Genomic DNA, 17,975 nt, shown 5'->3' with positions numbered 1-17,975 from the left:
CTTACCTCTTACCTACATGTAGGCAATACACTCATACACATAAAATAAAAATGATAAATAAAAAAATAAAAATAATTTTAAAAAATTAAATAATAATAAATAAAAAACAAAAACAAAAAACAAAAAAGGAGAAGGAAGAAGAAGAATCTCTGTCTCTTGCAGTGTGATGTCTACATTGGCTGTGGTGGCAGTGGGCAGGGTTGTTTGACGCCTGACCTGCCCTTATAACTGTGCTACAAATACCCCAGCAGGCCCAGGCTACACTTCATTAAGTCACCTGGAGGTTGGCTATAGGGAGGTGTTGGAAGTCACCAGAACCAGCACAGCTGGGAGTATGGAATAGAGAACATGCATTGCCCTGGGACTATGAGGGCTGACTATGGATGGGTGGAGATAGGAGAGATGAAGCAGGAGTTTCTTTGATCCTTTGGGCACTATGAGGCTAAGTGCTGCTTCCTAAAAGTGTTCGCGTGTAATCAAGTGGTCCTGCCCCCAAGCATTTAACTAAGTGGCCTAGGAAAGGTTGCCATCTGTACTAATAACAATTGCAGCTATAACACTCAGAGCAGTTTTCATGTGCCTCTGAATATGTGGTATATTCAGGAAAGGCTGAATAGTGGCTGGTGACACTGATTTCAGAGCCATACTGCTTGGGTTCACAGAGCCATACTGCCCCTCCCAGAACCAGAATCTGTGCACAACAGGAGAGTGGAGCCTTCCTCTTGTGTAGCCAAAATAGGCTGCATGTGTATAGCATTCAGAGTAGTGCTGAGCATGTGTCCCCCGTTCACTTAGAATCAGTTCTGCTCTCATCAAATCCTGGTTACAACTGGTTGGAATAGAGACCACCTGCCTCCTTTAGAACTCAGGAATAGCCAGGTGTGATGGTACACACCTTTAGTCCCAGCACTGGGGAAGTAGAGGCAGGAGAATCTCTGTGAGATGGGAGCCTGCCTGGTCTACATAGCAAGTTCCAGACCAGCTGGGGCTATAGGGAGACCCTGTGTCAAAACAAACAAACAAAAAATGAAACCAAACCAAACCAAAACAAAATGGAACTGAGGAACTGGAAGTCAGCCTCGTGCTATACAGCTAGTAAGTGGAAGACACGGATGGGAACTTAGGTCTGAATCAAAAACCCACCCTTCTGCTTCGGGCTGACTTCTTGGATTTGAAGAAGCTGGGTACAAAGCTGGAGAAACAAAGGTGATTTAAAGTCAAGAGCAGGGCCTGTATTGCAGCGTTTTTACAAAGCCATCAAAAGTTATTGACTACTAGGTACTGTTTTTATTGGGGTTTTGTTGTTGTTTTAAAAGGTCCATGGGCTAGGGATGTAGCTCAGTGTCAGAGAACTTTCCTGGCATGTATGACCCTAAATTCAAATTCCAGTACTCTAAAGAAAATGAGCTGGTGTTATGGTGCATGCTTGCAATGCCAGCAGCACTTGGGAGATGAAGGAAGGAAAATATTGGAACCAGCCTAAGTTATATATCAAGACCCTGCTTCTAAAGACCAAAACTAAACAAAAGCAAACTCTTTGTTCTGTTTCGTGCATATGTATATGCATGTGGCGGGGGGAGGGCGGGAGAAGTCAGAGGTTGACTGAATCGCTATCTTAGGTTTGTTGGAATTTTTTTTTTGGTCTTTTTGAGACAGGTCTCCCTGTAGCCCCAGATGACCTGGAACTTGCTATGTAGACCAGGCTGGGCTTGAATTCACAGAAATCCACCTCCTTCTGCCTCTGAGGTGCTGGGATTAAAGGTGTGTGCCACCACACCTGGACTGTTGGTTTGTTTTTAATTGTGTGTGTGTGTGTGTGTGTGTGTGTGTGTGTGCTTGTGCATGCAGGCGCTCTCAGAGGTCAGAAAAGGGCATCAGAACTCCTAGAACTAAGCAGTTGTGAGCCACCAGATGTGGGTGCTGGAAACTGAACTCTCATCCTTTGGAAAAACAGCAAATGCTCTTAAGCACTGAGTTATCTCTCCAACCCCATCTACCTTAGTTTTTGAGACAGGGTCTCTCACTGAACTGAGCTTGCCATGTCAAATAGACTGACTGGCTCACAAGTCCCAGAGATCTTCCTGCCTCCACCTCCCCAGCACACTGCCAAGCCCAGCTTTATCTATGGGTGTTGGGGATCCAAACTCAAGTCTTCAAGCTTGCACTGCAAGCACTTTTCTGACCCTTCTCAGGCCCTCAACCTTTTTAAAACATTTAAATTTTGAAGCAGGGTCTTGCTAAATTACTCAGGCGGGCCTTAAAGTTACTTTATAACCCAAGGCCTTGAGCTTTTGATATCCCCGACTCAGCCTCCTAAGTAGCTGGGAACTGGGACTACAGCTATGTGCCACCAGGCACCTGCTCAGTTTTCAGTTGACTGATTTTGATTGACTTCAATAATTCACCTGTCCAGCACAACAAAGTTACTTTTTGAATGGGAAAATCCACATAAATGAGGTCAACAGCCGTCCAGTGGTACTCAATATCTTTTGTTCCCTTTCAGATACAGTGCATTCATAATTCAGCAGAATACCCCATGAACTAGGGACTTTGAATATGGTCAGCAGCGGGGGGAGGGGGGCATCTGAGGCACAAAAGCCCGAATTCAGACTTTTGAGTTCTGTTTTTTAACTTTAAAAAAAATTATTTATTTTTAATTTTCTGTGTATGTGTGTATTACCTGCATGTGGGTAAGTGCACCTGTGTTGTGCATTGCCCTCGGAGGTCAGAAGAGGCTGTCAGATCCCCTGGGACTGGAGCTACGGACAGTTGTTAGCTGCCATGTGGGTGCTGGGATTCGAACCTGGGTCTTCTGCAAGAACAACCAGTGTTCTTAACCACTGAGCTATCTCTCCAGTCCCAGGCTTTTGAGCTCTTAAAGGCTTTGGAACCCTTAGTTTCTAATATTGTCCCCCACTCCTTTCCCTTTCATGTTCCTTGGCATACTGATTAGGTGGGGCCAATATATCTGAAGATGGACAGCTACCACTCTGGCACTACCTGCTATCTGCCCCAGCCTTGGGTCAGAAGCACCAATTATGTGTGCTTGTGTGTGCATGTGTGTGCGTGTGTATGCGTGCGCATGCATGCATGCATGTGCATTCAGGCATGTGCATAGAGGCCTGAGGAGGTCAAGTGTGCTGTTCTGTCACTCTCTGCCTTGCTCCCCTGAGACAAAATCTCTCACTGAATCTGGAGTTAGGCTGGCAGTCAGCAAGCCTCAGCAATCCTCCTGTCTCTACCATCTACAGTGCTAGAGTAATAGGTACAGGCAGCCATGCCTGGCTTTTATTGTGGATACTGGGGATTTGAACTCAGGATCTCATGCTTGCAAAGCTGGGTCATTTCTCCAGCTCTCTTTGGCCCTCCTTTATTTTTTCATTTTGAGACTGGTCTCAGTAAGTTGTCCAGATTGTCCTTGAATTTAGGAGCCTCCTGCTCAGCTTTCCAGATCCTACAATTATAGGTCCATGCCTCCTTTCTTATTTGTTTTCTCTGCTTTTTCCTGACATAAGAGATGCTCGTTAGAAAAATCCAACATGCTAAGTGAACAGAACAAATGACTTACCCTGTTCTTAGCAGCTTAGATTATAGGGGAAGGTAATTTATTTAGATTCTCAGACTAATACTGTTCCACTTTGGCTTTTAAAAAATTTGTTATCTGGGGCTGGAGAGATGGCTCAGTGGTTAAGAGCACTGACTGCTCTTGCAGAGGACCTGGGTTCGATTCCCAACACCCGATGATGGCTACGAACCATCCTTAACTCCAGTTCTAGGGGAATCCGAAGCCCTTTTCTGACCTCTGCGGCAGTGCATGACATGAGTGCACTCACATACATGCAGGCAATACACTCACACACATAAAATAAAAATAATAAAATATCTTTTAAAAAATTTGTTATCTAAGGCTGGGCATGGTAGTGCATGCCTTTAATCCCAGCACTTGGGAGGCAGAGGCAGGCAGATCTCTGTGAGTTCGAGGCCAACCTGGTCTACATAGCAAGTTCCAGGCCAGCTGGGGCTACAGCGAGACCCTGTCTCAAAGAAACAACAACAAACAAACAGGTACAGTTGAAGGCAGGCATATGACACATACCTGTATACTGGTGATTCCAGCATTTCGGAGGCTAAGGCAGGAGGATCTGGAGAGTCATGCTAGCCTACATTACATCATCAAGGCCAGCCTGGGAAACATAGTAAGACTGTCTGTACTCTCCAGGAAAAAAGTTATATTCCAGAATTTAAAAGATAGTTGTCCTGTGCCAGGTGTAGATGCATATGCCTTTAATCCCAGCACTTTAGAGGCAGAGGTGGACAAATCTCTGTGCATAATGAGTTCCAGGCCAGCTGGGGCTACAAGGAGACTCTGTCTCAAACAAAACAAAACAAAATACAACACAACAACAAAAGTAGCTGTTCTGATGGGAAGGGATTTGTAGTATCTTAGCTATGCTTATTCGTTTCTCTAGAGCAGCTTTCTTTTATTATTTTTTTAGTGCTGAGGATTGAACCCAGGGCCTTGTGCATCTTAAGACAACTTTTTAGAGTACTCTTGTGGCGCCTCTACACCCATCAATCCTGATTTAATTGGTTTAGAGTGGAGCCTTGGCATCTGTTTTGAATCTCTCCAATTGATTCTGTGTGCAGTCAGTGTAAAAAGCACTGAGTCTTAGACTCACGATAATGTGACAAGTGAGAGAAAGTGGAATTTGGGGTGACAGGGGTGGGGCGAAGAAGGAAATGACTTGTCATGGTGTGCAGAATGCTGCCTAGAGCATCCCAGAAACGTGAGTAGAGCTGACCCCTAGTGGACATAGGAGACTGCGGCAAGGCGGGATGGAAGGAACCAGTTAAAAGACAGCATCAGAAGGGTTGGGTGCACGGGGGAGCCTGAGGCAGAGGAATTGCTGTGAGGGCAGATGACTGCCAAGAGTTAGAGGCCACCCAGGGCTACAGTGTTTCAAAAAGCAAAACAAAATTTTTAAAAAGCCATGTTTGGTGTTGTGGGCCTGTAACCCCAGCAGAGGCAAGAGGATTGCCCATGACATAGAGCCTGCCATGGTCAAAAGAGTGAGTTCCAGACAAGCCAGGGCTACATAGAAGGACCCCATCTCAAGGAAAACAAACAAAAGCAGAAAAGCCAACCAACCAAACAAATCCAAACCAAAACACACCACAATACAAACAACACAATACAAATGCTGAGCTGGGTGTGGTGGCACTCACTTGTAGCTCTAACTTGGGAGGTAAAGGCAGGAGGATGAGAAATTCAAAATCATCCTTAGCTATGTAAATAAACTACCCCCTACCTCCTCCATTGAGCAAACAAAAAAAATGCTTATTGGTTATGGAGTGTTATATTGTCAGCATCAAGCCCAAATTCATCAGCTTCCAGTCAGAGAAGAGGAAAGAGGCTGAGTGGAAGTGATCGATGTAGCCACATGACCAGTAAAGCCAGGTCTACAGACAGGAAGGCAGACAACTGGGTGTGGTGGTCCACCCTTATAAGCCAGGCACTTTTGAGACTGAGGACAGAAGACAGAGTTTAAAGCCTTTGGGATGTAGCTCAGTTGGTAGAGTACTTGCCTAGCATGCACAGGCCCTGGGCCTCAGCACCACATAAACCAGTCCTGGGGGCTTAACCCTGTAAGCCTAGCATTCAGGAGGTGGAGGCAGGACAATCAAGAGTTCAAGGTCATCCTCAGTTACATCTTGAGTTCTTGAGTTTCATGCAATCCAGGGTAACAAAAGACCTTGTCTCAAAAACAAAAAGCAAACAACTTAAACAAGCAAAAAACCAGATTGCTTGAAGCCAACTTGGACCACATAGCAAAAAGCCCCCCTCCCCCCAAAAAAGCAAAACTTGTAGGATGTGGTGGTTCATTCTGGTAATCAAACATTTGTGAGGTAGAGACAGAAGGACCAGAAGTTCAAGGTCAGTCTCTGCTACATAGGGAGTTCAAGGCTAAGACCCTGTCTGAAACAAAACAAAACAAAATAAAAACAAACAAGATACCAAACAGAACAAACAAACAAACAAGCAGGAAAAACAAAAATAGACAAAGCCTGAATAGCTAGGTGCCTGAGCATGCAAATGGCACCTGTCATTCAGAATGTCTTCTTTAGAGGGAAGACTGCAGAGGGTCTCCTGAAAGGGAAGAAGCCCTGGGGATGTTGTCTTATGGGGATGCCAGGATGGGAGCTGCAGGGTGGGACCTATGAGATGATGCAGGGACAAGAGGAGCTGTGGAGCATAGCCACTCACCTAGAGGAAGAGCTGGTGGAGTGGCCTGGCCTCCTTGCTTTATGCCCTGTAGCAGAAGAGCATCCATGTGGCAAGAAGTCCTTCCTAGTCAAGCAAGGTGGCACATGCCTTTAATCCCAGCATTTGGGAGGAAGAGGTAATCAGATCAAGGCCAGCCTGGTCTACATGGGGAGTTCCAGGCTAGCCAGATCACTACATAGTGATACCCTGTCTCAAAATAAGTAAATTAATTAATTAAAAAAAAACTTCTTCCTTGGACTCTTCACCTGGGAGGCACAGGCACCCTCTGTCAGCTGTGGAGGCAACTGCCACACCAGCAGCTAACAGTTAGAGGCCATTTGAGCACTGGGTTTCCTGAACTCTGCTGGACACTCTTCTGAGGGAAAATGTACCTGGAAACCCAGGCTCCTTCTTAAACCCCAAAAGCCTCCCAGCTTCCCTTTGCTGGGGATTCCAAGCTTGGTGACTGTTTCTGTCACTTTGGGTTCTGACATGTAACAACAGGCAGGGTTCTGGACTCACCGGGACCAGATTCCTATGATAGGAGCTATCTCTTTTAGAAAGAATGTCAGGAAACTGAAGAGGGATCCATGGATCCTTATGGATTTCTCAGAACCAAGAGTCCAAGTAGAAAGGGGGCTAAATGCAAGGTAGAAGGCAGGTAGGCCTGGTTTAGGGAAGACTGACCCAAAGCTTGTGCTAGAAAGAAAGCTCTGTCACAGGACACTGTTGTTGCAGAATTCAACAAGCATCAGGCTTGTGTTCAAGCTCAGTGCTGATCAGAGTCAGGCTCTGTGGGGTTCTCTCACGTTAAAACTTGGAGGTCCTGAACTATATTAGAACTACATGTAGGGAGAGTTTCAGGGGGATCTGTTTGGATGCCAAGAAGGGAAACTAGAGACTTTCTGTGTTAAAATATGAAAACCAGAGCTGGAGACATAGCTCAGTAGTTAAGAGCACTTGCTGCTTTTGCAGAGAACCTGGGCTTGGTTCTCAGCACCCACATTGGGTGACTCAGACCCACCAGTAACTCCAGGGGATCAGATCCTCTCTTCTGGCCTCTGTGGGCACCTGCATGCATGTCATACACATATAGACAAGCAGACAACACATATATAAACATTTCTTTAAAAAATGTTTTTAAGGCTGGAGAGATGGCCCAGCGGTTAAGAACACAGGTTGTTCTTGCAGAAGACCCAGGTTCGACTCCCAGCACCCATGTGGCAGCTAACAACTGTCCGTAACTCCAGTCCAAGGGGATCCAACAGTCTCTTCTGTACCCCGCTGTCCCCCACACGCATTAAACGATTCGGGTGCACCTACCCACATGCAGGCAATACATACATACACATTAAAATTTTTTTTTAAATGTTTTTAAAATGAAAACCTAAGTGTTAGAGGTACAGCTCAATGGTGGAGCCTTTCTTTGCCTGGCATGTATAAGGCCCAGGTTTCATCCCCTGCATAGGGCAGGGAGAGTAAGCCTATAAGTTAGGTCTTTCCTTTTCCTTTTCTTCTGTACCTACTGTCCTATTGATTGACTGATTGATTGATTGATTGATTGATTGATTGATTGATTACAGGGTCTCCCTATAGCCCCCCTGACCTGAAACTTGCTATGTAGACCAGGCTGGCCTCAATCTCACAGAACTCTGCCTGCCTTTGCCTTCTAAGTGCTGGGATTAAAGGCATAATGTACCAGCATGTCTAGCTGGTTTATTTTTATTTATGTGTATGAATGTTTTGCTTGCATGTACGTAAGTGCACTACACGTGTGCAATGCCTGCAGAAGCCAGAAGAGGGCATCAGATCCCCTGGAACTGGAGTTATGGACAGTTATTAGCTATCATGTGGGTGATGGGAACCAAACCTGGGTCCTCTGCAAGAGCAGCCAGTGCTCTTAACCGCTGAGACATCACTCCATCTCCTGTCATTATTTTTAGTCCAGTCTTGCTAAATGGACATGTGGAAGAGGCCAGAGGGACAGGTAATGCTATTGATTAACCTGCCCTTAGGCAGACTCCAATTGATTTTCTGTGCTGTTTTTGAAGTAATAATAGCTAGCATTTATTGAGCACTGTCTATATGACAATCACTGATTTTAGGGACTTTCACTTAATTTGTTTAATCTTCAAACAACCCTGAAATATAGGTACAGTTGTCCCCCATCATTCGAGAGTGTTGGTTCTACCTTTGCCCTAGGGATGCTCAAGATATTTATATAAAATGACATAGAGCTGGTGATGTAGTTCAGTGGCAGAGCTCTGCCTAGCATGTGTAAGCCTCTGGGTTCTATTTATAGCATGGCAAAAAAAAAATCATCCAATTTGCACATCCTCATGTATACGTAAAATCATCTGTTAATTGTAATACCTAATTGATGTAAATTCTATGTAAAGAGTTGTTATACTATGCTGCTTTGGGAATGACACACACACAAGCATCTGTAGGGCTAGGGACATGGTTCAGTGGGTAAAGTGCTCACTGTGCAAGTAAGTCTGAGGACGTGAGTTTGGATCCCAGCACCCATGGAAAAAGCTGGGTGTGGTGGTATGTATGTACCTGTAACCCCAGTGCTGGGAGGTGGAGACAGGAGGATCATGAGGGGGTGCTCGCTGGTTAGCCATTCTAGCCAATCATTGAGCCCCAGGTTCAGTAATGGACCCTGCCTCAAAAAAGTAAGGTGGGCCGGGCCTGGTGGCACACGCCTTTAATTCCAGCACTTGGGAGGCAGAGGCAGGTGGATCTTTGTGAGTTCAAGGCCAGCCTGGTCTACATAGTGAGTTCCAGGACAGCTGGGGCTACAGGGAGACCCTGTCTCAAAAAAACCAAAAAAAAAAAAAAAAAAAAAAAAAAAAAAAAAAGTAAGGTGGAGCTGATAGAGGGAAGCACTCAACATCAATCTCTGGCCTCCACATATGCATGCATGGATGTGTGCACATGTATACACATGCACAGAACTACCCCCCACACCCCACGGCATACACATCCAAAAGTATCTGAACATGTTTAGTACAGATTTAATTTAAAAAAATACTTTATTATTTTAAAATTTTTATGTGTATGAGTGCATTGCCTGCATGAATGTAAGTGCACCCATGTCATGCAATGCCTGCAGAGGTTAGAAGAGGACGTTGGATCCCGTGGAACTGGAGTTAGGACAGTTATTAGCTGCCATGTGGGTACTGGGAACCGAACCCAGGTCCTCTGCAAGAACAGTCAGTGCTTTTAACCAATGAGCCATCTCTCCAGCTCTCAGATTCAATTTTTTGAAATATTTTTATTTTATGTGTATGAGTGTATTGCCTGCACCCATGTCATTCAATGCCCAAGGAGGATCCCTTGGAACTGGAGATAAGGATGGTTGTTAGCTGCCAGTGGGTTCTGGGTACTGAACCTGGGTCCTCTGGAAGAGCAGCCAGTGCTCTTAACTGCTGACCATCTCTCCAGCTCCCAGATTCAATTAAAAAAAAATTTTTCATCTATGATTGGCTGATCCCAATGACATGGAACTCAGATATGGATGGCCAACAGTACTTTTAACTGGAGTTTATCTAAAACTGTGAGAAGTGAAATATTGTGCCTATGTGTGATCACACAGCAACTTTCAGTTCTGACTGTTCCTTGGCCTTTTGGCTGAGATCAGGTGTAGTAATTTTTAAAAAATATTTTATTTATTTATCTATTTTATGTGTATGAGTGTATTGCCTGCATGTATGTGAGTGCACCTGTGTCGTGCAATGCTGCAGAGATCAGAAGAGGGCTTCGGATTCCCCTGGAACTGGAGTTAAGGACGGTTTGTGGCCGCCATGTAGGTGCTGGGAATACGAACCTGAGTCCTCCGCAAGAGCAGTCAGTGCCCTTAACTGCTGAGCCATATCTCCAGCCCCAGGTGTAGTAACTTTTTGTTCTTTATTGTAATTTTCTTTTTTTCTGTAGCTGAAGACTGAATCCAGGGCCTTGCACTTACTAGGCAAATTCTGTACTACTGAGCTAAATCCCTAATCCCAAGTGTATTGACTTCCAAGCTCTGCACACATGCTGGTTGTCTCCAGCAAGGGGAGAGAAGGAGAACTCTGAAGATGGTTAAGTTTCACTCTAACCCTTTGTCTACTTCTCTCCAACACAATCACTGTTTCCCTGCCAGCCATCCTAAAAAAAAAAAAAAAATTGTTTTGGCTGTCCAGGTTTCCTCCATAAATTGGAGCAGCATCTGTTCTTCATAGAGAGCCAGGTATTCTGGGAGCTCCTAATTGAGGGTGTGAGTTTGAGCAAGCAGCTGCCACAAGCTTCCTTGGGAGTGTGTCATGGGCAAAAGCTAATCTATACACTAGTGATTTATTTGCCCAGAGACGATCCAGAAAAAAAAAAGGGAAAAAAAGAATCTGTTTATAAGCCCCAGAACAGCTCCCCAAGCCTAGACCCCTTCTTTAGTTTCCTAAAAATGCTCTTTCCACCTGACAGCCTTGCCCTATCTCCAGCACCAATACTTTTGGAGCTCTTCGACCAGCCAGGGCAATACACCTTCCATGGGGCACAGGCAGGGGCATTTTTGTATTTGCACACTCAATGCCTTCTCCAGAATCCCTAAACCCAAACTGCTGAAAACAGAAAGATCTTTAATAAGTTTGGTATCAAAACTCACTCGCTGGTAGCAGGGTATGGTGATATAAGTCTTTAATGCCAGTACTTGGGAGGAAGAGGCAGGTGGATCTCTGTGAGTTTGAGGCCAGTCTGGTCTACATAGTGAGTTCCAACTAGGAACTCTCAAAAAAATGAAAAAAAGAAACTGAAACTAATGAAAGTAATTCTGAGGTGCTACTGGAGCAGGCTGGCATATAGCATGGGGTATCTGTATCATGTATTCTTCCCTTCCTTGGTTTTTGAGATAAGGTCTCATGTAGCCCTGGCTGGTCTTAAACTTCCTATGCAGCCAAGGATGGTCTTGAACCACTCATCCTCCTGCCTCTACCTACCAAGTGCTGGGATTACAGTTGTGTGCCACCCACTAGTTCCTATACTTTCTAAAATCCCAGACATCCTTGAGTCTAGCCCCAGGGGTTCCTATAAGGGATTGTGACCTTGAAGATTTATGGCTTGTATCCATTCACATTATTGGTGACTGGAATCTATCTGTCCTGGAGTCTATTCTGTGTTGTTCAGAAACCAAAAGTCACTTATACTTGCATGCAGATTAGTCTTTTTAGATTTTGCCTCTATTGGGAGAAGCCTGCTTGAAGCAAATGGGTCCTTTATAGAATGCCACTAGGTGTAATTGGAGAGTGATGGGACAAGACCGGAGTCCCCCCACCCCAAATAAACCTCATGTCCTGGATAGGGCAGGCAGTGGGACAGATAACCTGGAGAGCTGGCAGGCAGCCTTGGAGAGGACCTAAACGCAAAGTGAGGCCAGAGCCAGAGGAGTGAGCTATCTTCACAGCTCCCAGCTTTGAGCTGCACAGAGGACAGCCATCGAGTGGTATAAACTCTTTTTCCTCAGCAGTTTTCCAAAACTGGTGGGATCCGCACCAGATCTTGTTACCTGTACTTCCTAGCTTCCTGGTTTTAAACAGGAACTGCAGATGCCAATCCGTGATGGCGAAGGTGTAGCCCTCTGGAAGATGTCACCACTCAGGAGGGACCAGTGATGATTTTTCTAACAGCATTTGGTCACTGTGGGGGTGAGGAAGCCCAGGGTGTCGGAGGCCGAGCCGCTTCCATATTCTAGAGGCTCTGGATTATTTGCCAAGGAAGAGAAGCCCAGGCATGGCTATCCATACATTTGGGGCAACTTCAGGGTGTTGCGAAGGGTGCGGTCAGGACAGAGCATTCCTGTGGCCCGCCAGCAGCGCCCCCTGCCGGGTGTGGCCGGCCTTGCTGCAGAATCTGGCTGCCGCGGGATACCGGGTACCCACTGTGCCACCTGGCGGCGGAAGCGGGAACGGCAGTGAGCGCGAGGCTCTGGGAGCCCGGCGGGCCGCAGTCCTGGTTCCGCGGTGTCCAGGCAGTAGAGGGTTAATCTGTCAGCAGCGCGATGTTAAACAGGTGTCAAAGGCGCCCCATATATCTGCAGATTGAAATCAAATTCTTTGCCGTATAAAAAGATAAATTACCCAGGCGCTGCCGCGCGTCCCACTCATCACGCCAGCGCCAGACGGCAAGCAATTTTTTTTTTTAATGTGCTAACGACCTAATCAAGCAATCAAGTCGGAGAAGATTGCAGAGTGACCGGGGCAGCCATCTGCCGGCGAGCCCCGCATTCATTTCCGCGCCCCAGCGCGGGGCGGGGGGCCGGGGAGGGAGCTGCCGGGGGGGAAGAGGGGAAAAAAATCCTAAACAAATTAACACCCAATTTTCCCCGTCTAATTAGTTAAATGAGAAGTGTTTGGGGTCCCCCGGGGAGGGGGAACGGCTCGCGGTGAGGCGATCGCTGCCTCCCCAGCATTAATTAGTGCGGGTCAATGCCTCGGCTCCCAGGAGAGAAGCTGCTTTAATTTCCCGTGATATTTCAGTGCCTGAGGCCCATCGATTCAAACTGAAATTAACTTATTTTTCAATCAGCCCAGGGCTGCCCCTGGGGGTGACTCTTCTTTTGCCGCCTCCTGAATAGAGCTGGAGCAATTTTTCATCAAAAGCTGATACCTCGGTCGGCTAGGACGAGGGGAGGGGCCCGGAGGGAAGGGCGGGGGCGGCCGGGGACGAGGGGATGGAAATCGCCCAGGAAACGGATGCATTTTCCACTGACAGCCTCTGCATCGGCTCACCAGCAGTCCAGAAGGGACCAGGGGCGCCTGAGGCCTGCCCCAGTTTCCCCAGGGCCACCCTCCTCTTTGAGGACCAGCTGGGGAAGCTCGGGGCTCTGTCAGGAGGTCTGGTCTCAGGAGGGCAGCATTGGGAGACCAAGGAATCCTGCTCCCCTAAGCCGGGCCAGATGCTGGGATCTCCAAGGAGCTGCAAAGGGACTGGGGATGTAATTCAGTGATAGAGGCTTGCCTAGCTTGGGGAAGTTCTAGAATTCCATCCATCCCCAGCACTGCAAACATTAATAATTAATAGTAATAAATCTACAGACATCCCCAGGGAACCCCACTGTCATTTGGATTCAGCCCATACCAATCAACTCAGGGGTCAAAGATACACTCCCCTAGGGTGTTGCCCACCAAAACAAACTCTCTCCTAGGTCCCTACTCTCCTTTGCCTGATACACCACAGAGAATGCCATCTTCTTTGCCTGACCCAGGAATGTGGCCCATGTCTCCAAAATTCCATTTAGAGTTAGGCTGAGAATGGTGGACAATAAGAATTTGGAGGAGAGCAAAGTGACATGGCAAAGCTCAGTGGGACAGGGCAGAGAAAGGGTGGCAGACTTGGGCATCTAAGGGGAATCTGCTACCTGCTGTAGGACTGGCTGTCTCCTGGAGGAAATGTCTCCAGGAGTGCTCACTGCTATCAGCTCCATGGGCCCACATACTCCTGTACCCCTCCTGGACTGTGGTTTCCTGGTCTCTAACAGACAGAGCCTTGAACAAGGGACATGGACAGACACAGTCAGGCCAGGGACTCAGGAAATTTGTCCTTTTGCAAACCAGAAAGAGGGTCTGTCACAGACATGGTTGATAAGTTGGATAGCTATGCATGTGGCCCAACATAAAATAGTAAACTTAAAACATCATGAGATTTTTGTTGAGTTTTTGTTTTGTGATTTGATTGGGCAGTTCTCAAGAAGCTTGAATCTTGTAGATGACCACACTGGGCTGCAATATGTTAAAAGGTGGGACACACCTGCTGATGAAAGCGTGAGCACCTGCAAGAGCATTCACACCTGGGTGGACTTCTTGGTTGCAAACCAAGAACCACACTGGGTACTGCCCACCTGCAGAATCTTGTCTGGAAGTGTCCCAAGCCTATCTCCCTAGAATGGCTTTGATTTCAAACAAGTAAAATGGACCCATTTTGCCCATGGTGTGTTCTCAGGTCTTGATGTCAATCCTTCTGACAGCCCCTGAGTCCGAGGAACCTCAGGGACACCATGGGGTAGGGTAGCTGGGTTAAGGATATCCTCTGAGGCAGACAGGGGTAAGGACCTTGGGCCTAGAGCTTCTCAGCACAGCCCTGATGGTTTCTCTGCACTGGCAGGTGTGGTTCCAGAACCGCAGGGCCAAGTGGAGGAAGCGAGAGAAGTGCTGGGGTCGGAGCAGTGTCATGGCTGAATATGGGCTCTACGGGGCCATGGTGCGGCACTCCATCCCTCTGCCCGAGTCCATCCTCAAGTCTGCCAAGGATGGCATCATGGACTCCTGTGCCCCATGGCTACTGGGTAAGAGCCCGCACCCTCCTTGGGGCCCTGCCCCTGTGGTGAGGAGAGCGGGCTCCATGGGGGAGGGACTAAACACTGGGTAGGGAGACCTGGGCCACAACAACCTAATGGGAGAGAGGCTTTGCAAGCAGGCCACCCAGGCTTTCTAGGACCTGGTGTTCATCCTTTGCACCTCCCTGCTGAGTGCAAAGGATTCCCATTCTGGATGAGTCTCTGGTTGTGAATTCTTTGGTCCTGTAAGGAGGGTGTTGCCCTAGAGTCCATGTTTCCTTCTCCTGCACCAGAGACAGACTTGTAGTAAATGAAGTAATAGCCTTTGAGGGTTGAGGAGACCCCTAGGTCCCTTTGACTACCTCTCTAGTTTTGCCCAAGAATGTCTTCCCCCAAATCTCTCCATCTTCCATCTTCCTCCACCTGTCATCTGGGTCAGTGATAATGGTATCAGCTTACTTGGGGGTTCCAAGACGTAAAATTCCACAATGAAGGGATAGGGGTATGTGTGCGATGCCCTGAAGGGACAGAACAGGCTGAAGGGGGCCAAGCACCCAAGGGTTTGGGGTGGAGAAGTCCTCTGTAGGCCTGGTTCTCAGCTATTGGCCTGAAACCCAACCCCATCAGCCACCCTCCCCCATCCCCATCCCCTGGCCCAGCAGTGGGACTTGCGTGACTGTGGTGTATGAAGCAAGGGTTTCTGCTTATCCTTAATTCTGGCCTCTCTCTATCTTTGCCGTTTTCAGTTCAAGATGGCTTTCCCAGGCGCTTTTCTAAACCCGAATACCAACAATTCTTTTTAGGGATGCACAAAAAGTCGCTGGAGGCAGCAGCTGAGTCGGGAAGGAAGCCCGAGGTGGAACGCCAGGCCCTGCCCAAGCTTGACAAGATGGAGCAGGAGGAGCGGGGCCCAGATACCCAGGTGGCCATCTCCCAGGAGGAACTGAGGGAGAACAGCATTGCAGCGCTCCGAGCCAAAGCTCAGGAGCACAGCACCAAGGTTCTGGGGACTGTGTCAGGGCCTGACAGCCTGACCCGGAATGCTGAGAAGCCAGAAGAGGAGGAAGCCATGGATGAAGACAGGCCAGCTGAGAAGCTCAGCCCACTGCAGCTGGAGGACATGGCTTAGGTCAAGGGGTGCTGGTCCTGGAACCCTGAGACTCTGCTCCTCTCAGAGGCCTGTGGTGCAGGGATATTCTGAGAAAAGGTCAGGCCTGGCCTCTGCCACTCTTCCCTGTACCACGGATCCTCCATTACCCCCATCAACTCCAGGCACAGGGCAGTCCTGGCTGTGACTCTGCATCACACTGAGACATCCTGGACCTACCCTTGACTCCAATATCCTCCTCATCCCAATATCCCTGCCTCAGAAACTTTCTTGCTGCCCAACCTCAAGCCCCTGTCATTCCATCCCTAGGTGACTCTGGCTGTCCAAGCCCACCCTTTATTCTCTGTGCTCTCAAGAGCCCTCCTTTCCAGCTCAGCGCCCCTATGGACTCTGTCAGCCTCTGTCTAAAGCCTATTGCTGCAAACCCATGGCTTGCCACAGTTGTGACTTGAATGGAGGACCTAAACTCCAGCTTCGGTGTCCTGAGCACCACAGTCCTCAGCAGGGCCTCTCCTCTGCAACTGTTCCTTCTAGCTGGCCTGGACCTGGGGTCCTACTGTGTGAATATACTGCTCTGCTGGTCCATGTGTAACCTCTGCTTCCTCTGCTCCACCCACTGATGGTGTCCAGATTCAAGACTAAAGGGGGAAAGCCTCAGACTGGGCACTTCTACTACCCTGTCTCATGCTGTGGTGTGGTCATCCTTCGAACCTGCCTTCTCCACACCCAGCCTGCCCTAGGGGTTCATCCATTGCAGAGGGGGCACTTTTCATCATGCTGTGGTTCATCATACTACTGGGGAACCCAAACCCTCTACCCAGAGCTCTTGAGCCTCTGGGGCCTGTGCTTCTGAAGTATTCTGAGTCTCCTGCCTGTGACCCTGACTTGCTCCTTAAGGCTCCCTTCCTCCAGAGCTTCTTGTAACCTACTGGTTCATAGTAGGTTGTGGCTTGAAAGCCACAGATCTCACCTTTCCTTGATCTAACCATCCCTAAAAGGCCAACTCTAAAGAGGATGTGGGCTATAAATACTCATCAAAGCTAGGTGACAAGGAGGGCATGGGGGAAATTTCAAAAGGAAAATAGTAGGTAAACCTAGACTAAGCTGCAAGCACTCACAACTTCATGTATGCCCAGAAGCATGTCCACTAGATAAGAAGCCATGTTAGACTGAGGGACTGGGGTGTCTGTCTGCTGAGGAATGGAGCTAGCTATACTGATGGACTCTGCAAATGCCTCTCACACCTGTCTTTACATTGTTAGTGGGGGCACACAGCTTTATGGAGCCTTCTGGTCCCCCTCACCCTGTGAAGTTCCTTCTAGCACCTCACCTTTGCAGGGAATACTTCACAAGAAAGCCCTGAGACAGTGGGTTGCAATTTTAATTCTGCTCTGAAAGTTGATTTCTTCTTCATTCTGTCCATGGAACTCTTCCCCTTCCAAGTTCTTATCTCTGTCTCCTATTGGTTTGAGATGTTAGACTCTAGCCCTGGTGTGTAAATAATGTACATAGAGTCAGAAGGAAGAAACTTCATATTGAGATGTTTGACACACAGAACTGTAATAACTTTTAGGTATTCGAAACGTGATTTCTGTACCATTTTCTGTAAAGACACAAGTAAGAATAAAATTTATGCAAAAACTCTGGGAAGGGATCCAGGAGGACTCCATACATGGGGTTGGTTGGTTGCTTGAATGTGTGGATAGATGGCATAAAAAGTAAACCCACAAAGGCTTTTAGGCCAAAACTAGATTCCCTCTTTCAAAATGACTCCAGATTTTGAAGAACTGGCCTGCCTCTGGCAGCTGAGCTCATGATACCCTTGAGTGACATTTGTCTCTGTAATATGGAACCATTCTCCACTGCAAATCCAATTTACATCTCTGTCACAGAGCTCCAAGTTATTATCTATAAGCCTTTGCTAGTTCCCACACAGGAAGGTGACATTAGCCCTTCTCTTTGATAGTTACTTCTCTCTAATCAATCCTATTTTGTCTGTGCCTCTAGTGATGCCCATGGTCCCCCTGGGCCCCCAGGAACACAGACTCCCTTTAGTGTACGCCTGTGCACTTGCACATTCCACCTTCAACATACACAACAGCAAACAGAAAAGGTAAGCGTATCGGGAAATGAAAGTCAGATGATACTAAGTCCTTTGTCAAAGAGGAAAGATGGCTTGAGAGATGGCTCAGTGGTTGAGAGTGCTTGCTGCTCAATCATCTGGATCATAATTTGGATCCCAGCACCCATATCACAAGCCAGGTGTCTGAAAAAACACTCATAATTCCAGCTCC

The 17,975-nt window shown here is 47.5% G+C and overlaps 1 protein-coding gene across 2 annotated transcripts in view; it reads left to right on the top strand.

Moving 5' to 3' along the window:
* Nucleotides 1-17,975, top strand: part of Vsx2 (visual system homeobox 2) — a 26,442-nt gene extending 8,467 nt beyond the window's left edge. The window contains exons 4-5 of one of the 2 annotated variants that reach the window (XM_008849750.2): nucleotides 14,402-14,582; nucleotides 15,377-17,975. In XM_008849750.2, coding sequence (XP_008847972.1) covers nucleotides 14,402-14,582; nucleotides 15,377-15,702 — 507 coding nt within the window. In that variant the 3' untranslated portion in view covers nucleotides 15,703-17,975. Of the gene's footprint in view, nucleotides 1-14,401; nucleotides 14,583-15,319 lie in introns of both variants that reach the window. The other variant, XM_017802359.2, reaches the window with a different exon arrangement.

Source organism: Nannospalax galili, unplaced genomic scaffold (genome assembly GCF_000622305.1).
Source record: "Nannospalax galili isolate Female #2095 unplaced genomic scaffold, S.galili_v1.0 scaffold24, whole genome shotgun sequence".
Taxonomy (NCBI): domain Eukaryota; kingdom Metazoa; phylum Chordata; class Mammalia; order Rodentia; family Spalacidae; genus Nannospalax; species Nannospalax galili.
Note: the sequence above shows the minus strand (reverse complement) of the source record. Positions and strands in the feature narration are given on the sequence as shown.